A 27,026-nucleotide genomic window follows, 5' to 3' on the forward strand; every position below is an offset into this window, starting at 1 on the left:
GTACCGTAAAATCAAAATCAAATCTAACATTAAGGAAAATTTAGATAAAATCAGTAGACACAGATAAACTGATAGTCTAGTCATGAAATTACTTTTGAATTGCAGATGAACAATCTATATATGGTAAATTTAGGATTGAAAAAATTGAAAAACAGAATTTTAATATCTCCTATCTGAGATTCTAAATTAAGGACTTAGAAATGAGATACCATAAGGAATAAGATTTATATTATTAGTATATAACCCAATAATTATATATAAACAGATTTCAATTATTATAATCACTTTTATACAACAGTAATACAGATATTACTATTATACTATATTATATAATAGCTCAGAAATATGTAGCATATGAAGAAACTCACAAAAAATTTTAATAGTTAATTATATCTCAAACTTTATTACTTAATGAATCCATTTCCATATACTGCTTTCAATCACTTTTTATTAACTGCTTCCAAAAACCGCAACAGGTGCAGGAACAGGTTGATGACATCCAAATAAAGGCTGATGGCAGCTAATACATATTCTTCAGGTGACAGCCTATGCATCAATGAATGTGTATCATAGATGATGAATCCACAGAAAAGGAGGGCCCCCACAGCAGCCAAGACCAACTCCAATGTTTGACTATAGAAAAATAACTATAGGCAAGAAATTAGTAAGTTTATATTTAAGAACTGTATGAAGAATACTTAAGTTACTTGCTCTTGAGTTACATATGCTATATACATATTTAATAATGTTTTACAACTTGGAATGCAAATGTTAAAAGCAGAAAAAGGCAAGGTTCATCCTCCTTTCTGTTGGATGAAAGGATGAATGGATGAGTCAATGGATATCCTCCTTTCTATTAAACTACCCACTTGACTTCAAATAGCAGCATCCTAAATATCAATTATTTAAAAATATATTTCTTTTTCAGAATTATATGTGCCACTGGGAGCTTAGCAATTACAAGTAAGGACCTCTTTCTATGTACTTTAAGTCATATGTTCATCTTTCTTTCAATTGATATTAACATAAGACCTTGATTTTTTAAAAGATAATTTTTTAATCTTTCTATATGCAAATGTTCCAGATTATAACTAAGTGTCCTATCATAAAAAGTACCTCATAGCCTTGAGATTATTTATATTAACATGGCCAGAATTATATTTCAAGTTACCATTTTAAAACAACTTACTTTCAAGATTCCTGACAAGCACAAAATCCACAGAACAGCAAACAGTCTATAAAAACAAAATATTGGTAAATTAGAATATTGTTCCTTACCAAACACTACGTAAATTGTTGCAACATTTTCTGAAGAAATCCATCCTGATATTTGCCAAAGAATAAATGAAAATTAAGAGTTCATAAATACACAATGAATAATGTAGAATATTCAGAAATTGAAAAAAACAGCCATCATTCACCATTTGTTTTTATAGCGAACAAAACTAGTTGAAAGTATCACTTCTGAAGTGTTCAGTTGGAACACAAAGAAAATACTGATATAAGCAGAAATATCATTAGAAGGATTTTAGGACAGAGACCTATAAAACTTCTAGAAAATATATACATGAACAAATGAAACAAAACTGCCTTTTTAACCAAATAACAATATCATATTAGTCTGTGAACACGCATATCTATTAAAGTTCCTAATGTACTCCCTCTTTTATTCTAATGTGTTACAGAAATTTATGCACATAATAAATTTGCCACTGCTATACTTTTATGAGTTACCATTCCTACATATTATATATAATGTATAATCATGCATTATAATATAAAGTATAAATATATTTTAAAAAGTATAAATATATGGCAAAGGACATCTAAGCAGTCAGTCCTTTATTATCAAATATGAAACTTAAAAACCTAAATACACATCTGGTGCTTCAGGCCACAAGAAAGTACTGGGGTCAAATTTACCCTCCCTCCTTAAATAAAAACCACACAAAACATATGAATGAACAGCAAGCAGCACGGCACAGTAATACCCCAGATAAAGGAAACAAAGGAGGTAAGCTTTGTAACTGACCCAGCAAGAAAGTGTTTCTAGACTGCAGCATGGAGACAAGAATCCATATGGAGCCCTCTGGTCTCCCTGAGTTGAGGTGGTGAGAACTGAATGGTCAGAAAGGCCATAGAGGCTAGAATTTGCAGAGCAAAGTTCCAGAAAGAAGAGAGCTATCAAGAAGAGAGCTGGCTAGCTCCGGGGATATGCAGACAATTCCCTTCAAGTCTTTAGCTGAGCACAGATCATGCATAGATGTGAAGAAGCGACAAAGGCCGGAGGAAGAAACACAATAGAGAAGCAGCCAAAACAATCCTCAAAATCCACACAGGGCCAGGAATACTGCACATTCTCCCCAGCCAAAGTGGAAAGACCTCCTAAGACATGGGGCTCTGAAGAATTCTTAGAAAGGTACTGTCTCAAGAGTGGGGCCAAATTAGCCCTAACCTAACCACTGTTCTGGGCCTACATAACAGGTACTTAAAAAAGCAAACATCAAAAGGTTCAGAGAGTTGCCAAAGAACTTAACAACTTACTAGAAGAATGAAACCAAATATTTAAAGAAAAACAAAAAGATTCACCGCCCAACAATATAAAATTTACAATGATCAGCATCTTAATAAAAAGTTATAAAGACCTGCAAAAGAACCAGGAAATATGACCTATAACAATGAGAAAAATTAATCAATACAAACAAATTCAAAAATGACATGCGAGAATTAGGAAACAATGCATTACAAACAATATGTTCCATATATTCAAGGAGGTTTTATTTTTATTTTTTTTTTTATTTTTTATTTTTTTAATTTACTTATGATAGTCACAGAGAGAGAGAGAGAGAGATTGGCAGAGACACAGGCAGAGGGAGAAGCAGGCTCCATGCACCGGGAGCCCGATGTGGGATTCAATCCCGGGTCTCCAGGATCACGCCCTGGGCCAAAGGCAGGCGCCAAACCGCTGCGCCACCCAGGGATCCCTCAAGGAGGTTTTAAAGGAAAGCCATCACCATGAGAAATGGAAGATATATATTTTTAAAAGACACAAATTAAGCTGCATTTCCAAAAATAAAAAAATACTTTATGTCAAATTAAAAAATATTCTGGTTGGAATTTACAGCAGATTATAGACACTGAAGAAGAGAAGATTATCAAAATGAAAACAGCAATAGAAACTAACCAAAATGAATCACAAAGAGAAAATTGGAGGAAAAAAATAAAATGAGTATCCATGAACTGTCAGACAACATCAAGAAGCCTAACATATATGCTGAAGTCTCCATAAAGAGAAAGACAGGAATACATAAAAATAATTGAAGAAATAATTACTGAAAACGTTCCAAACTTGATGAAAACTTTAAACTGCCAATCCAAGGAGCTGAAGAAACATGAAAAAAAACACACCAAGGAATATCATAATCAAATTATTGAAAATGTTCATCAAATTACTGAAAATTCCCGAGAAAATATTAAGGGTAGCTGGAGGATAAAAGACATTATATACCCATGAACGAAGATAAAGACAGAAGACTTTTTGTCAGAAAATACATAAACCAGAATACTATGGAATGGCATCTTTAAAATACTAAAAACAGAAAAAAACAAAACAAAAAAACCTCAACAAATCTAGAATCCTACATCCAGCAAAAATAACATTCAATATTAAAGGTGAAATAAAGATTCTTTTCAGATATGCAAAAGCGGAGATTAAGAGACTGGCACTATATAAGAAATATCGGAAGGGGGCACCTGGGTGGTTCAGTCAGTTAAGCATCTGACTCTTCATTTTGGCTGAGGTGATGATCTCAGGGTGGTGAGACCAAGCTCCCCATCAGGTTCCTTACTGGGCATGGAGCCTGCTTAACGTTCTCTGTCTCCCTCTTCCTCTGCGCTCCCCCACCCCCCCACCCTGTTAGCACGCATGCACGCTCCCCCACTTCTCTCTCTCAAATAAATAAATAAATAAATAAATTATTTTAAAAATAAGAAATATTAAAAGGAAATCTCTCAGGCAGATACATACTCTCTCAATATATCTCCTCAGAAGGAAGTATAAGATGGAAATTTGGATTGACACAAAGAAATGGAGAACAGAAATGACAAATATGTGGGTAAACATAAAAGGCTTCACTTCACCTATGTTTAAATCTTTTTTGAAGGGTAAAATTTAGAACAAAAATAATAATATAATTATGAGGTGTATAACATGTGGAACTAAAAGTTACAGCAACAATAGCACAAAGGTAGAGGAGAAGAGATGTAATATGCTATATAGGAAATGGCATATTACTATTATTATTATTTTAGATTTAATTTACTTACTCATGAGAGATGCACAGAGGGAGGCAGAGACACAGGCAGAGGGAATGCAGGCTCCCTACAGGGAGCCCAATGTGGGACTCGATCTTAGGACCCCAGAATCACAACCTGAGCCAAAGGCAGATGCTCAACTACTGAGCCACCCAGGTGCCCCAGGAAATGGTATATTATTTAGAGGTAGATTATGATGATTGAAAGATGTATACTGTAGGGGCACCTGGTTGGCTCAGTCCATAAAGCATGCAATTCTTTTTTTTTTTTTTTCTTTTTTGAGCATGCAACTCGATATCAGGGTCATGGGTTCGAGCCCTATGTTGTAGAGATTATTTAAATACATAAACTTATAAAAATTCTGGAGTAAGAAGAAGGAAAGAAAGATATATACTGTAAAACCTAGAGCAACCCCTATTTAAAAGAGCTATAGCTAATAACTAATAAAGGAGATAAATAATCCAAAGGAAGGAAGAGAGAAAAAAGGTACAAACAACAGACAGGACAAACAGAAAGAAAACAAATGGCAAGGTAGTAAACTTAAACCCAACCAGATGAATAATCACATTGACTAAACACTCCAATTACTGGCAGAGATGGTCAGATTGGATAAAACAAAAAGCAAAAGACAACCATATGCTGCCTATAAGAAAACTATTTTAACAGTAAAGCTACAAGAAAGCTAAAAATAAAAGGATGGAAAATGATGTGCCATGTTAACACAATCAAAAGATAGCTAGGGTAGCTGTATTAATAAAGTAGGTTTTAGAACAAAAATATTACCAGAGATAACAACTTCAGAACGACTAAGGAGTCATCAAGAGGACATAACAATCCTAAATGTTTATGCATCTAAAAATAGAATTTCAAAATAACATGAAGTAAAACTTACAGAAATGATAAGAGAATCATACTCTAAGCCATAATTGTAGTTGGAGATCTCAATACAACTTTGACATTATTTGATAGAACGAGCATGCGGATATTACAAATTGTGCATAACACTTAAACAATACTATCAACCAACTTGACATAACTGACATTCACCAAAGACTTATCCAACAGCAGCAAAATATACATTCTCTTCCAGCGCACAAAGATCATTTACTAAGTATCATAACATGAATCTCACTATGGACTGAAATCATGGAAAATATTCTATATAGCAACAAAAAAATAAAAATAAAATCCGAAATTAAGTATACATAGTATTATAATCCGATGAACTAAGGGCATGATGAGATTCCAGCTCTCAATTCTCTTGCTGGGATGGCCACAGAATTTTTCTGGATACTTGTGGAATACCTAAGTTAGAATGAAGTATCATGCCACCAGAGTATAAGATTCTTCAGGACTAAAATGGACTCAGGACTTACATTTTCATACTTAAACCTTAAGAAAACTACAAAGCTTCTGCATCAAGGAGTGTAAGGAAGGTGGTATTAAGAATATAAAGCATCTGAGATTTTACCCCACACACAAGCTCATAAATTAGTCTAGCATGGTTTCATGGATGCCTGTAGAAGACATGAGACCCCTAGGTCCGAGAAAAAGAAGTTTATTACAGCAACAGCAGTTGTTAAAGAACAAGCACAACAGATAGGTATTGGGGGCACAAAGAAATGAGAGAGCTAGCAGAAGACTTAAGAAAGAAAGTCCAACACTGGCATTTAAGATTTCTGCAGGGGAGCAATCTCTGGTGGCAACAAGATCCATACTGTAGCTGTGGCAAGGAAATGAAAAGTTGCTGAAGAAGCGGTCCGGAGACACTGAGAAGTTAAAGTGATAGATGGGCCTAACATGCAGTTCGATGCTGAATGAAGTCTTTCAAGAATGAGGAAGGCTTGGGGTGCTTGGCTTGCTCAGTCAATAGAGCATGCAACTCTATCTTGGGGCTGTGAGTTCGAGCCCCACCTTGAGTGTAAAAGCTACTTGAATTTTTTTTTTTTAAGATTTTACTTATTTATTTGAAAGAGAAACAGAGAGAGAGAGTGAGCATGAGCCGGGGGGAGAAGCAGGGGCAGAGGCAGAAGCAGACTACCCACTGAGCAGGGAGCTTGATACATGGGGTTCAATCCCAGGATCGGTTCAATCTCAGGACTGTGGGCATGATCTGAGCTGAAAGCAGATGCTTAATTGACTGAGCCATCCAGGCACCCCAACAGTATTTAAAATTTTAAAAAAAAAAAAAGGAAGGTTTGAACAAAGGGAATCAGTGGGAATAATGAGCAAGATTAGGAAATGTATAGCCAGATAACACAACCTTAAAACAATGAATTTCCAGCATGCAAAGGAAATAATAAAGTAGCAGCAGGGGACTAAAGCAGTTTTCGATACTAACTCCCCCTCCCCCACCTGAAACTACATATGGTGTGGGAGAACAAAATGCTAGAGAGCAGTGTTCTCCAGGAGGAATCAAGTTTCACTAAAATAAGGAAGGAAAAAGAATATATCATGAAGAGGCCAAAATACAGGTAAGAATGTTTACCAGAATGGGACTTCCAGAGATTACACTAGAATGGATGGGAGGGAGGGGCACAGTTGGATGGGATGGGAAGAAGCAGACAGCAAATCTTTCAAATCTTTATGTATCCCCTCCAAAACACAAAAAGCAGAAAACGAAAAAAATGTTGCCTCTCCCTAAATCACACTCCATTCTAAAACAAGTAGTTAAGCATCTTGCACAATTGTCAGTGTTGGCTGACCAACTGTATTTTATTCCAGTAGAAATTTCTAGTAATTTGGATTACCACGGGAAAAGGGGGGATGAAAGAATGTTTTGCAAGAGTAGACTTTTGTAAATTTTTAGTGTTGCAACAGGAAAAGGAACAGAAGATGCTGATGATGTGTCAACAGGAAGCCATTGTGAGCTTAGAAAAGAGTATATACATTCTTACCAGGTGAGGGCAACACTGTACCATTATCCTAATATAAAAAATATCATTTCATGTATTTATTAGTTTGAAGAAGGATACCGGTTTATCAAGATAGGTCAAAAAGTTTTTGAAGTTCATGTTGATTATCACCAACACCTGGGTCAATTACCTTGTTTCTGCCACAAAGAAGTGGATGGCTTTGGTTAACATGTATGTTAAGACAAAGACCTAAATAATTTAGGTAAGTTCCATAGCATTCATAGAGCATACAAGCCTAGCCTCTCTAGCAAACTGGGTTTTGTTTTGTTTTGTTTTGTTTTTTTGGTTTTTTTTTTTGGCAATCTCTTCCCTTTTAACATAGAACGGAAACAAATGATTTCTGTCTCCTTGTATGTTCTGGAAGTGTTAAGGCCTGGCTTTACTACTCAGAAAGATGTCCATTTTATTTTTATTTATTTTTTTAAAGATCTATTTGTTTATTTGGAAGAGAGAATGTGCGTACAAGAGCGAGCGAGCGAGAGAGCACGTGCACAAGGGATAGTGCGGGAGAGAGAGAGAATCCCAAAGACACTGCTGAGCACAGAGCCTCACTCAGGGATCATGACCTGAACTGAAATCACGAGTTTACACCCTTAACTGACTGAGCCACGTAAGTGTCCTTCATCACCCTTCATTTTAAAAGGTAATATCCAAAGCTAACAGTATAGCACTTCTCTTAAGGTGATCTCTAATGTTAAAGATATTTATCTATCATAGCCATGAATATATAACTTACCCTGCTCCAAATTTGCTGAAATCTCTCTTAGATTGTAGAGTATATACAGTCAAACCAAGAAATACAGCAGTAGTCAGTATAAACGCTTGCAGGATAATATAGACATCATAGAAAGTAACTGTAAAATTAAAAAACACATTAAAAATGAATTTAGACATATTCAATATAAAACCGTTTTTTTCCTGGCATTTAACAGAAATACTGTATTTTTCTCCTGTACTACTTGCCAATAAAAATAATTATGAAAAGATTCTTTATTCAGCCTTTAACATTGGTACAATAAAACCACACCCATACTGCAATAAACAGTCATTCATACCAAATAAGGTGGTCACATCATTATGAAGTCAAAGAAATGACCAGAGAGCTAGGACACAGCTAGCTAGCTTAGAGTTTGGTGGATATGATAGAATTACTCTTGCTTATCTCTGTCCCAGCTTAGTTTTATCACCATCTGTGGTGATTGTGCTATATAACTGAAATATCAATACGGATGACCCTGGGTCCTGTGGTTGGCTGGGAATTCCTGGGCAGTAGCAGCAATTCCAGCAATCGCTTGGTTAACTGTATACCCAGTTCATCAGCCCGAACAAAGAAACGAGGCAAGAAGAATACCAGGGCTGTCTACCATTCACCAATCCTGCAGAGACCAGGAACCAACCGCTAATTGCTTTATATCCAAAAATGTATACAACGAATACATAATTGGGGGTTTCCCGAATACATACCAAATTCTCTTCTGAAATTTTAGAATGAACACCTAGATTGACTATGACTATTATAATTGTAATACAGCTGCTTAGCATTTTAACAGAATGCTAAATTTTATCCCCTTTAAAGGAAGTGCTTTGAACCCAAACCATTAAGTCATTTTTTATTTTTCAAGGATTAATATCTATTCCTAAACACTACATTATTGGAATTTCTCTATCACTATAAGATTAGGAAAGCAAATGCAAACATGAAAAAATATGAGATTATTGTGCTTCTTGTCAACAACTTTGGCGTAAGATTAGGTGGAAAGGATATTACAATCAATGAGGAAAAGAATGTTCTCAGATTACCCCATCCTATGTATTTCTAATAACCATGAAATAGAGCTCTCCCTAAATCTGTTACAAATGGAGGGCGCCAGGGAGGACAGAGATAGACTTGATAATAACATTAATAGATATAACATTAATAAGTAAATATTAATAATAATCCTTCCACTCTATGTTAAAAATTTCAATTCTATTTATTTTAGTAGTTATTATTACTTACATTGTGATTCCTTTACAAAAGGAAGAAGTGAATTACTGAACAATATATAGATTAAATAAAACTGTCATAGAAAGGTTAAAAGCAGTAATGACAAAATAGGAAAAGATAAATATTTTAAACATAATGAGTAACAATTTACTATTATTGACAGTAATAGTTCATTCCAACTTTTTTTGTACCCCAGGTTAATCATTTTGAGACAATCTGAATTTTTATTGTTAATAAATCACGAAATTTTTTACTTAAGGCATTACATACAGTACATCAAATAATTTTAACAGACACTTCCTTTCAGACACATACTTAACACCAAATATAAAACAGAAATTAACAAGTTTCTTGTAGGGTCATTTGATAAAGTATGAGGATATAATAATAAAGCACAGTTCAGTGCAGCAATTTGAGAGGTTCAGCTCATGTGATGGAATTCCTCATCCTATGCTATATAGTTGAACTATGACATCTCATGATGTTAAAATTTAGTCTCAAGCACCTTTTAACTCAAAAGATTTATCTACATTAAAAGTTACTGTAACATACAGAAGCACAATTATGGCTTACCAACAAAGGCCACAGTCAGAGCTTCGAATAGTGTCTAAAAAAAGAAACTAAAATTACATAAATGCACATAAAATTTACACTATTGTCATGTACATGTCCTAATTTCTAAGAGTTCCACGTGACTTCCCATATATGATCCCATTTTAGCTTCAAAGCAGCCTCATGAATTACATGGGACATATAATAAGCCTACCATAATGAAAATGAGACCTCAATGTACTGAGAATATTTATATTCTAATAGTGATCCTATCACTCTTTAAACCCTGACTAGACTTTTTTATACCTGTAACAGGAAGATACAGAAATAATATTGGAGATTCTATTTCTCTCACCTTCTGAAAGTAAAAATGAAATTGCAAATGATATCTATATTCATAAAACTTCAACATCACACACAAACATAGGAAGAATAAAATATTTACATAGCGCTTTACTGTGGCAGTCCTGAAACTGTCTCCCAATATTTAGTCTCTCTTTCTTCCCTAGTAACAGAATTTCTACCTGGACACATAGCTGTTCAGATTAAACATATTTCTCAGCCTCCCCTGTAGCTAGATCTGCTCATGGGGCTTTATTCTAGCCAACAGAATGTGAGTAGACAGGTATACAACTACTAAAAGCAAAGGGGCTTGCTCTCCCTTTTCTCTTCTCATTTTTGTAAATAACTGGATGGAATGTTGATATGGTGGGAGCTATTTCATGCCAATACAAGACTTTAGGAGTCCTTGAACCATAGCAGGAACCTGGGTCCCTGAAAACTTAACTAAACAGTGCACAGATTTTTACATGAAAGAGAAGTAAACCATCTCATTTCACCCATGTCACTTGTAGCTGAACTCCTATCCTAAATTAAAGATTTAGGGATATTGAGTTTTACCCTCTAGCTTCTCTTTCTCCTTAACTACATACCTTTGTTTTATTTTAAATGCTTATTCTAGGGATGCCTGGGTGGCTCAGTCAATTATGTATCTGACTCTCAATTTCAGTTCAAGGTGTGATCTTAGGGTCCGCAGATCCAGCCCTGCTTTGAGCTCCACAGTGAGCATGGAGTCCGTTTGAGATTCTCTCCCTCTGCACCTCCCCCTGCTTGCCGTGTGTGTGTGTGTGTGTGTGTGTGTGTGTTTGTGTGTGTGTGTGTGTGTATGGGTGTGTATGGGTGTCAAATGAATAAATAGATCTTTAAAAATAAATAAATAAATGCTTACTCTAGAGTTAGATTTTACCAACTACCTCATAGACCATATCACAACAGTAAAGCGAGAAGTAACGTCAGTAGCTATATATTCATACTCTTGGTAGAAGCACTCCCTGTAACTCTCCCCACCTGAAATCAAGAAACCTATAAGAACTAGAGCAAAAATGGCCTTAAAATTGTACATAGATCTAGAGGTAAGAAAGGCACTGCCACATTTTGTTATAATGTTGTTGGAAGTGTTGGAGAAGTGGTAGAAAAGATAACATTTTTTTTCTGGAAAAATATGATTAAACCTCATTCTTGATATTTGTGACATAATTTTAGGTTAAGAAATCCTACCCCATACTCAAAGCATCCAAAGGAAACATGATAATATGAACAGGAAAACAGGTAAGACTAGGAAAATATAACACCACCCTAATATAATACCCTCTTTTAAGTATATGAACACACACGCGCACACACACACACATACACACACCTAAAACACGGTTAGAGCCATCTCCTTTCTTACTTTGGTAGAGCAGGACAAAGTAATCTAGTATCAGAGGTTTCTGAATAATTTGAAATGTATTTTCCATGCTTCCTTATATGTTAAACCATTTTTACCTATGGGTATGATCAGTAGTTGTAGCTGTAAGTGACCCCCTTGTTCATATGCATTTGGTGGATACTTTTCTAGGAGGTCCTCTCCCTGCTGGGCAAAAGTTAATCCATACACATAGAAATCAATCATAGCCTTTCTGAAAGGTGGCAAGCTTTTTGCAGAGTTTAAGAGGAACTGAATATGACGCTGTTTTTTCTTTTTTGTGCCCCTCCCTAATCCCCCACCCCACCTCTCTCCTAGGTCACAGATGACTGGAGTAGGAGTTGGCAGCCCTTGGCTTTATATTGGCTAACAATCCACAATGTGACCCATGCCAATAATAAACTATGCCAATCAGATTCTTTCTTACTTAGGCATCTAAACTTAAAGAATGAAGCAATGGTAGCAGGAGCTGAAGCTAAATGTTAATGAACCGTATGAAGGCCCACAGTAAACCATCTAAAAACTAAAAGCTATGAAAGAGGAAAACTATATATAAGGACAGCTGTAAGACAGAGAAGAAATGTAATGGAAGAAGGGAGAGGAGACCCCCAATTCTTGCTTTGAATTTCCTACAATTTTAGTGTATGTGCTGCAAAAATGAGTACTAAATTTCCTACAACGGCATTTTTCTAGAACCTTCCTCTAGTTCCTTGTCTTCTTAAGGCCCCTTCTTGGTGAGTTCCCAAGCTTTTATATAAACTCCATGCTCGAGAGAACTTAGGTGAGGATACTGATACCTGGAAACAAAAGAACCTATGATTTAAATGAATAACCTTTTCTATAATTGAAATTTCTGAAGTCGTGAGCTTTTCTTTCATAATGTTAATATAAACTTGTTACCAGAATTCACAAACTTTAGGTTAAAGCAAGTGAATCTGATAAATAGCATTTTCACTCTTATTGGACTACAAATATTATTAATATTAGTTTGAAATGTTTTAAAGTAAATTTTTAGGTTAGAACCCAAAATCATACTGGATAAGAGAACAAGAAAAATAATTTAAAAAATATCTATCTTGAGCCTTGCCAACTCACTCTGGTCATACTACAGGCTTGGTTTTTATAGGTAGTAGTTTGGGTTTTCATTTTCACAAACATCCAAACAAACATGACCTAAAGTTAAGTTCCCTACTTATCATTTTAAAACAAGTTAGTAGAGCACATCAATTGAGCAAAGTGGTCCTTTAAAAGAACAGAGTACTAAGATAAAAAAAAAAAAAAAAAAAAAACACAGAAGTTAATCAGAAAGATTTCAATTTAAGGTCTATGAAATTAAAGCTATAATTTTTTCCCAAGAAAATCACAGAATATTAGATGTTCAAAGTATCACAGAGATAATCCACTTTAATATGTTCATTTTACATATGAGCAGACTTAGGTAGAAAAAGTTAATTAACCACCCTGCCAAATATCACATAACCAGAAAGTGGCAAAGCCAGGTCATGAGATTCCAATTCATGATTTTTTTTCTGCTGTACCATAATATTCACAGGAAAAAACCCTGAAACTGACAAAGGTTAAAAATTCTAAAAGATTAGAACATTTCAAGTAATTTCCTAAAATATTTTAATTTATTAAAAACATTAATTTTGTTCTGCTACTATTATATGTTATTTGCATTCAATTAAATAAAGTTAAAACACGGGAATAAATGTTAAAGTAACAGAAATTGTCAAAATACTCACAAATCCAAAAAGCAGGTACAGGTTAAGGGGATGCTTATGTCTGTTTACAGTCAATGCAAAAATCAAACCCAAAGATCCAAGGGCAAACACCAAAATTAAGGCAGGACTGAAAGAAAAAAATTAAAAGCATTTTTAAGTTTAAAAACAGTGTAAATAGTATTAACCCATTTAATAAAATTTGTATGTTTTATTTGTGAAAGTAAGAAAAGGCAATCTGGAAGGAACTACACCAAACTGTCAAAAGAAATTACTTTTCCATTCAAGGAATTTGAGGAATGTGAACTGGGGAGGAGCAGCAAGACAAAGAAAAGAGCCCACAATAAATGTGGGAGACTTTTCCTTTTTCATGAACTTCTATGTATTTGAATAATTTTTACAATTAGCATACTGTTTTTGACAGAAATACAGTAAAGAACAGCTATTAAACAATAAACAAATTTTATATACATTTACTATTAACTGTAATTTAAATTAAAGAACTTTACCTAAATAACAAACTTTTTTTTTTTTTTGGAGGGGGAGGGATGATAGAAATTGTCTACTTCCAAGAAAATATTCATTCCTTATTTTTCCTTTAATATAAAACTCTAAAAAACTTTTTGCCAAGGAAATAATTATTTTGGAGGTCAGCTCTTATTTATTTATTTTTTTTGTTTTGTTTTTTTGGGTTTTTTTTTTTTGGAGGTCAGCTCTTAAACAAATGTGATGAACCATATGAAGCTCCTTTTCTCAGGGTAATTTCTCAGTGAAATTACCCTAGTCATGAGCCAACACTAAGATAAATTACACACACATTTATTAAGCACTTACATTTATTTATTTATTTATCTATCTATCTATCTATCTATCTATTTATTAAAGCACTTTATTTTTCAAGCACCATCTTAGGCTTTGGGGAACAGGCTAAGTATAATAAAAGAAAAAAAAACCCTTTTAAAAAAAGCTAAATACAGTAAAAATTCTTAATACTATTTGAGGAGATGAAGGTTTAACCCTACAAAACTGTATGCTAAGAAGTTCAGAGGCAAATACTATGTTGTAGAACATGTTTCTTATCAAAACAAAACTAGATTTATGAGAGGTAATAATGAACCTTTTTTACATTCTAGCCTCAGAAGTTAACAGAAAAAAAAACCTCTGCTTATAATATGGCCTTTTGATCATAAGCAGCAGCTGAAAATGTTTCAGACTCATCACCTTACCTTTCATGTACAAATGTCCGTACAGACTCAAAGTATAAAAAAAAAGAAGCTGTCACTGAAGTTAAGAGAACTTGCAGAGAAAGGATGCTGTAGACTTTTCTTAGAAAGGCTGAAAAAGAAAAATAATTCCATATGATTATTTTCTTAAGCATTTAACATAGAACAGCACAATCAAATCTGTACTTAGAAACATGGGACTTTTCATGTATAATTTTTAGATCTTAGTCCAAATAATGCAGTCTGTAACTTAAACAAACAAACAAAAAACTCCCAAAGAAACACAAATTGTAAATGATAACTATCCTTCAAGAAGCATTAGTTTAAAAAAAAATTAATAGCCCAGAATGAAAATGTTTTCAGCAATGGGGCCCCTGGCTGGCTCAGTGATTCTTGATCTCAGGGTCGTTGAGTTGAGTTGAAGCACCACATTGGATGTAGAGCTTATTTAAAAAAAAAAAAAAAAAAAAAAGAAAAAAAAGAAGAAAAGAAAATGCTTTCATCAAAATAAAAAGGATGAAACATATTTGTATACAGCAGCATACAACAAAAGATTAAAAATTGTGTATTTCTAAACAACAAATCTTTCTTGAAACTGAAAAGCAGAAAGAGAAAGCATATGGTTAGATACAGTTTTTTTAAAGAAATCTTAATTTCCAAGCGGTACAAATGTTTCCTCAAAATTAAAACTTTTCCCTAAAAGGCTAATAATATATAAACTTACTCACCTGCTTTTATTTCTCACTTATACTACCTCTGCCTCTAGTTTCTATACAGTAAGAAATTCTTACTTTCAGCACATTAACAACCATAAATCAACTCCAAGGCCTAATGATTAAAAAACTTATTAGTAAAGTCATCTGACATACAGATGATATAAATACAGTGAACACCCAACTCACCACCGGTTTCAGAAAAAAAACTCTGAGTTTCCACCTCCTCTATGTACACATACTGATAACATCCTTCTCTCCTGACCCTCTTAGCTGCTAACCATCTTTCAACATTCAGCATTTCTCATTTCCCCAGTGTGAATTAAACACTCCTTCTGTTCCCAAGGGGAATCAAATGTATTTCCAATCACTTCATTTTCTAATTAATAAGCCCTGGCCCTTCAGTTCCTGGCCCTTCACTTCCATTAAACTATAAAGACTAAAAAAATCTCCCTAATAATAGGGAACACATCTCCCTCATTTTTATACCCCAAACACCCAGCCAAGTGAATGGCACTATTATGATACTCATTACATTTTATTTGCTTTTAAATAATTTATATGGAATTTATGAAAGGTGAATTTTGTCACTCAGTTGTGTTATTCTAAAACAACAGCAGAGCCACATAACTTTTGTAGAGCACTCACTGTGCTTAGGCAGCCAGTAAAAACACTGCTGAATGACTTTTACCCAACAAACAAGATGAAACATCATCTCTTCCTTCTTATGACAATGCTCATACAAGAAGTGTTCTCTCTGAAAAGGATTCCAACTAAAGACCTGGCTTCCTAAGTGAGGGTGAAGTGCTTTGATGGCATGTCAGCCAAATATCAAGTAATAAATATTCTTTAAGAATAAAGGAATTTTCATAAATACCAAAGATTTAATCCTTAAAAATGACCCCAAATTAAATCTTAATTAATGTTGGTATCTTTTCCAAAATATATAGTGAGTTTTTCCTGAACAGATTTTACTGAACTTATAATTTAACAGATGACTCACGGTAACACTGATTAACAGTTGTATTCTGGCCTACAACGTAGGTATGTATCTTAAACAGAAAGGAGATAAATAATGCTAATCCCCACAACTGATCTACAATATAATGTACTTTCTTAACATGGCCCTGATGTCTGTCTGCATGCTGTGGAAGGTCATTTCCACCTTTTTCACAAAAGCAGAGAAAAGCATGTATTACTGTCATGGACAGTATTATTTGGGCTATCTTTCTGCAGATTTAATTACTAAACTAAAAGCCAAACTATTATTCCCTCGAGGGATTTTCCAGACTGCAAAAAAAATCATATTCTTAAATTTTGATATCCTATTATATACCTCACATAACTCAAACTCATTCCATCTGTTTTCTCAACTAAGCAGTGAAAAGTTAATATTAATCTTTACCATTTTGTGGAACTGCTCCACAGTTCAAAATAGTGTAGTTCATGTTCATTTGTATATGTGTGTGTGTGTGCACAAGTGCTTACGTAATAAAAGACTGGAGAATATACACTAAGGGGTTAATGATGGTTTTCTCTAAGTAACATGACTGAGGATGATTCTCATGTTCAGTTCCTTGCTAATCTGTTTTTTATAGATTATCAGTAAATCTTTATTACTTTTGTAAAAAGGAAAACCATTCTAAAGAAACGTGCTAAGCTGGGGGTTGGGGGGCGCCTGGCTGGCTCCATCACTAGAGAATGTGATTCTTGATCTCGGGGTTGTAAGTCTGAGTCCCACGTTGGGTGTAGAGATTACTTACAAATAAAATCTTTTTTCAAAAAAAAATAAAGAAACCTGTGCTAACCCAATAAATTCATCATAAAAATAATCCTTATTCCTATATACTAGATTATAACTTTTCTAGACCCTTTTAAAAAAAGACCTTATGGGCACCTGAGTGGCTCAGTTGGTTAAGCTTCTGACTCTTGATTTCAGTTCAGGTCATGATCTCAGAGTTGTGAGATCAAGCCCCACGTCAGGCTCTGCACAGAGGGTGGAATCTGCTTGAGAGTCTTCCCCTCCCTCTGCCATGGGCATATACTCCCCCCGCTTGTGCATGGGCATATACTCTCTAAAATAAATAAGTAAATCTTTAAAAAATTGAAATTAATAAAAGCTTAAATAAATTCAAAGAAAAAGCAACAGTTGACACCCATTTTGAGTAACTAATATAAATGTGGCAAAGGCTATGTATACTTAGCTCACAGAGAAAAATAAAAGAGCTGATGGGAAAAGAATATAAGCTAAAGAGCAGTATCTTTCAATTTTTTTTGGATCTTGATTTCTACCCCTTCTGCTTTTATTTCCTCCCTTTCTACTCAAACTTAACATGGCCGAAACAGCAACTCTTCATTTCTACTCAGATCTGTCCTTCTCCCAGTCTTCTCATCAGTGACCAGCACCAACATTCCCCACAACAAAAATGTGGGCAATGCTTCCCTTCTCCCAATCTACCCACAAGTACTGAAGCTTCTGCTCACCAAGTACAGCACGTCCCCCTTTTTGGTCTCCTCTACTACCTCTCTAGTCAAACAAAGCCTGTATGATCGCTCACCTACTACTATAGTGGTCCTCTTATTGGTCTCCATGCTTACACTCTGGTCCCACCTATTGTCACAATCCATCCTCCACACAGCTGTCACTGAAGTGATCTTTTATAACCTGAACTATGTCATGTGACTCCCTGTTTAAACACTTATAATTAAATTAAAAGATTCTATGGGGCCTACAAGGCCCTAACTGATGTACTTTTCCAGTCTCATCTCACGCCACTCTTCTTTTTCTCACTAGCTTTACCCACACTAGCTACCTCTCTGTTCCCCAAGCATACTAACTCCTTCCTACGTCTGGGTCTTTGCCCTTGCTGTTTCCTCTGCCTGGAATGCCTTTATCTTTCTTTTCATGGAATGGTGGTTTAAAACATCCACACTTGGGCAACCTGGGCGGCTCAGCGGTTTAGCGCCGCCTTCAGCCCAGGGCGTGATCCTGGAGACCCATGGTGGAGTCCCACGTCAGGCTCCCTGCGTGGAGCCTGCTTCTCCCTCTGCCTGTGTCTCTGCCTCCCTCTCTCTGTGTGTGTCTCTCATGAATAAATAAAATATTAAAAATAAATAAATAAATAAATAATAAAACATCCACACTTTTGACACTTCCTTCAAGAGACTCACTTCCAACAAAAAGAATATGCAGAAGTGACAATGTGTGTTATTTCTAACACTAATCATAAAAGGCAATTTTTTATACATCAGTTAAAGAATACAAAGTAACAGAGCTACCTACTTGCTTAGAGGACTCACTCTAGGGCATTGTTTCTCAACCTTTTCCCATTGTTGTACACCTAAGGAGCTTTCTGGACATTATTTTCCTAATAGTCCTCCAATAAACTGTTAAAGCCACAAACATATTATATATCTGTTTTTGTATCATGGGTTTTTGGAAAGCTACAAACCATTGTAAAATCTGAGACTTTTTTTTGCCATCCACATCAAGAACCAATTTTTACCCTCTTGCGAGGGTACTGTCCCCACTGAGAACAAATGCTACAGGAGAAGCCAGCTGCCAATGTTGTGAGGAAATTCGAGTGGTCCTATGGAAAGATGCACATTATTTCACCAGCAGCCAGTGAGAAAAAGGTCTTTTGCTAATAGTGATGTGAGTGAGCCTTCCTGGAAGTATAGCCTTCAGCACCAGTTGGCCCTTCAGATGACTACAGTCCCGGCCAACGTTTAGACTACAACCTATGACAAATCCTGATCTAGAATCAGTAAGATGCTTGGCTCTGAGAAACTGATTAAAAGAAAAAAACGTTTATTCAAGCCACTGCATTTTATGGTAATTTGTTACACAGCGATAGAAAATGAATTTAGACTTTGGTATCTGAAAGTGGGGAGCTGCCGTACCAAAACCCTGAAATATGGGCAAGGCTTTGGACCCAGGCAGTGGCTGGAAGATAGCAGGTCTCTGAGGTAAAAGCTCAAAAAGCCCTGAAACTGTTTCTAGAATGATGATGCCTTTGAGGAGGCTGTAGGTCATAACCTAGAAGAGAGGAAAACCTTATGGAAACTGGAGGTAAGTAAGAAAATTCTTATTTTGTATTGGCGAAAAAATGTAGCAACACTGTCACCTATGGAAATACAGAAGTAGAAAATGTACCTAATGAAGTGGGTAATTAGACTGAGGAGACTTCCAGAAAGTAATAAAGGTACTTGCTGGCCTCTTGCTGTTTATACTAAAATGCAAGAGGAGAGAGAGAATGTGATTATAAAATCCTTTGTTAAAACCTCACAAATTTCCAATTTTGCACCATGGAAAAACCATTCGAATAACAGGGCTTCTGAGAAGCTTGAGGAAATCGTCACTCCTTTTCCTCTAAGATCAGGAACAAGTTAAGGATGTATGCTTGTGCCACTTCTATTCAACATGGTACTGCAAGTCCTAGCCTGAGCAAGTGGGCAAGAAAAAGAAATCCAAATTGGAAAGGGGAAAAAAAGTGAAATTACTTGTATACACATTACATGATCTTACACATACAAGACCATAAAGATTCCACAAACTCTAAGAACAAATGAATTCAACAAAGTTGCAAGTTATATAATCAAAAATCAGATGCATTTTTTTATACACCAACAATGAGCAAGCCAGAAGGGAAAAACAATTAAGAAAAAAAATTCCACTTACAATAGCATCAAAAAGAATGAAATACTTAGAAATAAATCTAATCAAGAGAGCAAAAGACTTGTACTCTGAAACTACAAGACACTGCTGAAAGACACAAATAAGTGACATCTGATGTCCACAAATTAAAAGATTTAATATTGTTAAAATGTCCCTACTACACACAAAAAGAGCTACTGATCTAATGCAATCCCTGATGAGGGATAGAAACAGAAAAATGTTCACCTTTAGCCCAGAAAGCTGACCAGTAGCCTGCATAGTTTTGATATGTGCTAGTTACTACATTCTTTAAGGGTATCATGACTGCTTGCACATCTCACTGATAGTTAATATCGAGCTGAATGACAATCACTAGGAAATCTTGAGAAAGCAGTTTTACAAGTAGAAATTCAAATAAGACATTTATGATCTAATACTCCCTGCATGTCCCTCCCCCTTGAATTGTAAACATGTAACTACCAGCTTCATACAACAAAAGTGCAGCTCTTTCTGCCTACCAATCCTGTCCACTGTACTATAATAAAAGCAACTCTTTGCACTGAAAACATCTCAAGAATTCTTTCTTGACCATTCATTCCTGACCCCACATCAATCACTATCAAAATCCCAATGGCCTTTTTTGCAGAAATAGAAAAATGCATGCTAAAATTCAATTAGAATTTCAAGGGACCTTGAACAGCCAAAATACTTTAAAAGTAAAAAAAAATAAAATACTTTAAAAGAACAACAAAGTGGGGTCTCACACTTTCTGATTTCAAAAAGTTATTACAAAGCTAGAGTAATCAAAATAGTGTGCTACTAACATAAAGACACACAGACAGAACAGTGGAATAGAAGACCAGAAGTAAACCCTTGCATATATGATCAAATAATTTTCAACAAGGATGCCAACATCATTCAATGAAGGAAAGGACTGTTTCTTCAACAAATACTGCTAGGAAAACTGGATATCCACATGTGAAAGAATGAAGTTGAATCCTTACATCATATACAAAAAATAACTCAAAATAATTTCAAGGCTTAAACATAATACCTAAAACTCAAAAAAAAAAAAAAAAAAGAGAAAAAGAAAAAGAAAACGAAAGAAAGAAAAAAAGAAAAAAAGACCTAAAACTCTAAAAACTCCTAGAAAAAAAAAAAAAACACAGGGGGAAAAAAAAAACACAGGGGAAGAGCTGCAAGACAGAGTTTGGCAATGATTTCTCGAATATGAACTAAAAGCACAGGCAACAAAATTAAAAATAGATAAACTGTCCTACACCCAAACTTAAAATTGTGCATCAAAGAGCACAATCAACATAGTGAGAAGACAACCTACAGAATGGTAGAAAATTTGTAAATACATATGTACATATTTATCTATATATGGTTAATATCTAGAGTATATAAGGAACTCCTACAATTCAATAAAAAAAATAAACAACCCAATTAAAATATGGATAAAGTCAAGGGAACGAGAAGCCACAGACTAACAGAAAATATCTGCAAAGATGCATCTGATAAAAGTACTGTTATCCAAAATACACAAATAACTCTTCAAATTCAACAGTAAGAAAATGAACAACTCAATTAAAAAGGAGGCAAAGACACCTCACTGAACAAAACATAGAGCAAATTAACATATGAAAGATGCTCAGTGTCATATGTCATCAGGGAAATGCAAATTGAAATGAGATACCACTACACATCTATTGGAATGGCCAGAATCCAAAACCTGACACCACCAAATGCAGACAAGAAGGTCGAGCAACAGGAACTCTCATTCACTGCTGATGGAATGCAAAACCGGTAGAGCCGCTTTGGAAGACAGTTTCTTACAAAACCAAACACTCTTACCATATGATCCAGCAACTGTGCTCTAGCAGTGTCTTACAAAACTAAACATACTCTCACCATACAATCTAGCAACTATACCCCTTGGCATCTATCCAAATGAGCTGAAAACTTATGACTACAGAAAATCTATACATGGGGCAGCCCCTGAGGCACAGCGGTTTAGCGCGGCCTGCAGCGTGGGGTGTGATCCTGGAGGCCCGGGATCAAGACCCACGTCGGGCTCCCTGCGTGGAGCCTGCTTCTCCCTCTGTCTGTGTCTCTGCCTCTCTCTCTCTCTGTGTGTCTCTATGAATAAATAAATAAAAATCTTTAAAAAATAAAGTTTTTAAAAAAAAAATCAAAAAAATCTATACATGGATGTTTATATAGTAATTTAAACCACAACTACCAAAACTTGGAAGCAACCAAGATGTCCTTCAGCAGGCAAATGAGTAAACTGAAGTACAATGCAGACAATGGAACATTATTCAGTGCTAAAAAGAAGCTATCAAGTCATGAAAAAATATGAAGGAATCTTAAACGTACGTTACTAAGTAAAGAAATCAATCTGAAAAGGCTATATACTGTATGATTCCAACTATATGGCATTCTGGAAAAGGTAAAACTCTGGAGACCGTAAAAAAGATCGCTGGTTACCAGGGGGGGTTTAAGGCAATGGAATTATTCCATGTGATACTACAATAGTGGGTCTATGTCATTACATATTTGTCAAAATCCACAGGATGTAGAACACCAAGAGTGAACTCTAATATAAAGTATGGACTTTAGGTAATAATGATGTGTCAACTTCGACTCATGGGTTATAACAAATGTACCACTCTGGTGCAGGATGCTAATGTAGGAAAGCTTATGTATGTGTAGGGACAGGTTACGTAGTAACTCTGTACTTCCCACTCAGTTTGCTGTGAACTTAAAACTGCTTTATTTTATTTTATTTTATTTTATTTTATTTTATTTTATTTTTTTAAAGATTTTATTTATTTATTCATGAGAGAGGCAGAGACACAGGCAGAGAGAGAAGCACATGGGACTCGATCCCAGGTCTCCAGGATCACGCCCCGGGCCAAAGGCGGCGCTAAACCGCCGAGCCACCGGGGCTGCCCTTAAAACTGCTTCAAAAAAAATAAAGTCCATTTTTTTAAAAAGGATTTAAATAACATTTCTTCAGAGAAGATACAAAAGGCCCACAAGTATATGAAAAGATGCTGAATATCACCAATTACTAGAGAAAAGCAAAGCAGAACCACAATGAGATACCATCTCATACCCATTTGGATGGCTACTTTCAGAGAAACGGGGGAAAAACAAGCATGAGAATGTAGAAAAACTGGAACACCTAATGTTGGTTAGAATATAAAATGGTGCTGTCACTGTGTAAAACAGTATGGTGGTTTCCCAAAACACTAAAAATACAATTACCGTATTGTGAGATGATAGAAAAAACATATTGCCCTTTGTCCTAGGTTCCTGGCACAGAGCTCTTGAAATTGTAATTTCCTACCTGATAAGAGCACTAGGAGCATCTTTTGTTCTAATATTTGATCTTTCACCCCAGTTCCTGATACAAGGTTCTTGAAACCCTTGTAATTTCCTGGGTGATAGACATGTCTTTTGCTCTACTGAGGTGAATCTCTTAGATGAGGGCTGGTCACGAGAAAGAACAAGCAATAAACAAGTCTGGAATTTTCAGCCCTGCTGAAGTGGAGAGAACGAAAAAGGTTGAAAATAGAGTTAATAATTGATCATGCCTGAGTGAGGAAGCATGCATAAAAATGATGAGTAGGAGTTTGGAGAGCTTCCAGGATGGTGAACATATCCACATCCTGGAAGGGTCACGCACCTCAACTCCACTGGGGCAGAAGCTCCTGTGCCTGGTACCCTCCCAGACCTCCCACTCTGCTTTCATCCGGCTGTTTATTTATTTTTTTAAGATTTTATTTATTTATTCATGACAGACGAGAGAGAGGCAGAGACACACACAGGCAGAGGGAGAAGCAGGCTCCACCCAGGGAGCCCAACACGGGACTCGATCCGGGGTCTCCAAGATCACACCCTGGGCGGAAGGCAGCACTAAATCGCTGGACCACCAGGGCTGCCCCGTTTACTTTTTAATAAACTGGCGAACGTGGTATCCTGGAGTTCTTTGCGCTGCTCTGGTCAATCTAAGAAGGGAGTCATGGGAACCTTCAATTTAGAGCCGAGTCTGACAAGTTATGAGTAACTGTGGACCTGTTACTTGCAACTGGCATCTGAAGTGGAGTGGGAGCAGTCTTATGGGACTGAGCCCTTCACCTGTGGGGTCTGGTACTATCCACTAGGAGACAGTGTCAGAATGGAGCTAAATTGTAGGACACAGAGCTGGTGTCGTGGAGAACTACTTGGTGCGGGGGAAAAACCCACACTTTGGGGGACTAGAAGGGTCAGAACTGAAGTGTTCTGTGTGAGTAGTAAAGGAAAAACAGAGGAGGAAAAACTTTTTTTCCCTAGTAAGGAGGGAAAAATAAGTTTTTCACTAAAACACCCTGGATCCAGCGATGCCACTTCTGGGTAGACAGATGGAACAAGTGAAAGCAGCATCCCATGGGGGCACTGCATACACGTTTACAGCGACATGATTCACAGCCAGGTCAAAGCTACGCAGGCGTCAAGTAGACAAACATATCAACAAAATGTGATTTTGTCACACAATGGAAAATTGTCCGGCCTTAAAAAGGAAAGTCTGACACATGCTATAAAATAGATACACCTTGGGGTGCCTGGGTGGCCTAGTCCCTTAGGTGTCAGACTCTTGCTTTTGGCTCAGGTCATAATCTCAGGGTTGTGAGATCGAGGGCATGGAGTCTCTTTCTCCCTCTGTCCCTCTCCCGCCTCCCTAAGAAAGAAAAAATGGACACAACCAAAAAACATGCTAATTGGAATAAACTAGTCACAAGGAGGTACATACTGTATGATTCCACTTATATGACAAATCCTAGTGAAGCCAAGTTCATAAAGTAGAATTGCCTTTGCCAGGCACTGGAAGAGGGGAAAACAGAGAGTTCTTTAATGGTACAAACTTTCAGTTTTGCAAGACTAAAAAGTCCTGGAGATCGGTTGCACAACAATGCGAATAACCTTAACACTCCTGAACTCTACGTACACTTTAAGATGGCAACGGTGGGACATTTTTAATGCCCTATAAGGGACATTTTTAACATGTTTTGCCACAATTAAAAATTTTAAAAACTATGCTCCTTTGTCAAAATCATTCCAAAATCCAATTCCAGAAATAGAGATGTTAGGGATCAATATTCTTAGCGCCTGGGCAGCCCGGGTGGCTCAGCCGTTTAATGCCGCCTTCAGCCCATGTGTGATCCTGGGGTCCCAGGATGGAGTCCCAAGTGGGGCTCCCTGCATGGAGCCTGCTTCTCCCTTTACCTGTGACTCTGCCTCTCTCTCTCTCTCCCTGTGTCTCTCATGAATAAATAAAATCTTAAAAAAAAATAAAATAAAGAGTCTTAGTGCCATCAGATCTTGGTAATCCCTTTTCCAGGACAAGTTCCAGCCACGCTGACAGGATGAAACTATGGGGCAACTTCTGTAAGCAATTGGCTGAACTGTAACAGACGGTGAATTCCACTAACGTGAAACGAACTATTTTAATTTTTTAAGCATTTTAGATTCAAATTTATTTCTGCCCCATAAATACTGCATAAGAACTTAAAACTAGGGCACCCTGGGTGGCTCAGCGGTTTAGCGCCTGCCTTCGGCCCAGGGCCTGATCCTGGAATCCCGGGATCGAGTCCCACGTCGGGCTCCCTGCATGGAGCCTGCTTCTCCCTCTGCCTGTGTCTCTGCCTCTCTCTCTCTCTCTGTGTCTCTCATGAATAAAATCTTTAAAAAAAGAACTTAAAACTAATATTGCATATTGATCGACCTCTAAAGCCTCCATTTCCAGCAACTGCCTCAATTAATACTCAAACTTGTGCTAAGTTCCAGGTCTTGCAGACACTGAAGAGTGAAACAAGAACAGATGCGGTCCCTCTGGCCTCACAGATCCTACCATCCAGCAATGATCCCACCAGGGATCATTGGGTGATAGACATGTCTATCATGGAGACATGTCTATCATGCGTGGAGCCTGCTTCTCCCTCTCTTTGGTGTCTCTCATGAGTAAATAAATAAAATCCCTGTGATAATAATAATAATAATAATAATAATAATAATAATAATAACGCAGGTGCCAAAACAAGGCCGGCGAGGTTTTCCTCCGCCCCGGACGCGGGCGGCGGCGCCGTGGGACGGGCTCCGGGCGGTCCCGAGCCGCGCCGCGGGGGCACGTCCGCCGCCGTCCCGGGGGAGGCGCGGGGCAGGGGCAGGGGGAGGGGCGGCGGGCGCGGGTGGGGGGGGAGGGCGGCCCCCGAAGCCTGCGGCCCCCGGAGGCGCTCCCGCCGAGGCCCAGGCCGCCCGGGGAGGCGGACGGCGCGGCAGGCCGGTGGGGGCCCGGGGGCGGGGCGCGTACCCATTCGGATGTGCACACTGGCGGAGGCCACGCAGCTGCCATAGTTGAAGTCGTCCTCGATGGAGGCGCAGGGGTAGCGGGGGTCGGGGTCGGCCATGGCGGCGGCAGAAGCCCAGCGACCCCGCCGGGCGGGGGAAACGACGCGGCCGCAACGGCCGCCAGCGCACTTCCGGGATGGGCGCTCCAGCCCCCACTAGCCGAGCCGCCGACCCGCCGAGCCGCCGAGCGCAGGCCGCGCTCATCGATGCGCTCCCCGCGCCGCCGCCGTCGGGCGGGGGGAGGGGGCGGGGTCTCCGCTTGGCCCTGGGCGAGCTGTGCCGAGCCGTTGCCCTCGAGGGTGCAGCCAGTCGCATCCGCCCGGCCTTCAGCACACGCCCGTCTCCTTCAGGGTCCTCCAGCAATCACATTGCAAAGGCACTTTTACTGATATATATATATATATGTTTTTTTTTTTAAAGATTTTACTGATTTATGCATGAGACCCAGAGAGAGAGGCAGAGACCCAGGCAGAGGAAGAAGCAGGCTCCACGCAGGGAGCCCGACGCGGGACTCGATCCCGGAACCCCGGGGTCACGCCCTGAGCCCCAGGCAGACGCCCCACCGCGCAGCCCCCCCCCCCCCCGCGCCCCAGTATCGGTTTCACTTAACTGAAGCGCCGCTGGCAGGCCCCAGGGGTCAGGGCGCACACTCGCGGCGCTGCTGCCAGCCCAGGGCTCGGAGGAGCTGGAGATGGGCCCCGAGTAATGTCGTCCCGGGGCCCCTCGGAGTGGTTCTGAGGAGTTCACTTTGACACCCCCCGCCCCCCCCCCCGCACAGTTGCCTGGTCCCCGCTTTAACCA

General features: G+C 37.7%; 1 protein-coding gene across 2 annotated transcripts; it reads right to left on the reverse strand.

The window, feature by feature from the left end:
- Positions 1 to 374: 374 nt before the first annotated feature.
- TMBIM4 (transmembrane BAX inhibitor motif containing 4) lies at positions 375 to 26,455 on the reverse strand. 2 transcript variants are annotated; one of them, XM_026001762.2, is made up of 7 exons: positions 26,188 to 26,455; positions 14,463 to 14,571; positions 13,261 to 13,366; positions 9,790 to 9,823; positions 7,966 to 8,083; positions 1,190 to 1,235; positions 375 to 647 (listed from the first exon to the last, which is right to left on the reverse strand). In XM_026001762.2, the coding sequence occupies exons 1-7, from the start codon at positions 26,282 to 26,284 to the stop codon at positions 441 to 443; spliced, it is 717 nt and encodes a 238-aa protein (XP_025857547.1). In that variant the 5' UTR covers positions 26,285 to 26,455; the 3' UTR covers positions 375 to 440. The 2 variants fall into 2 exon arrangements, with proteins under 2 accessions (XP_025857547.1, XP_072598539.1); XM_072742438.1 differs by lacking the exon at positions 26,188 to 26,455 and adding an exon at positions 23,188 to 23,332.
- Positions 26,456 to 27,026: the final 571 nt, after the last annotated feature.

This window comes from Vulpes vulpes, chromosome 16, assembly GCF_048418805.1.
Source record: "Vulpes vulpes isolate BD-2025 chromosome 16, VulVul3, whole genome shotgun sequence".
Lineage (NCBI taxonomy): Eukaryota > Metazoa > Chordata > Mammalia > Carnivora > Canidae > Vulpes > Vulpes vulpes.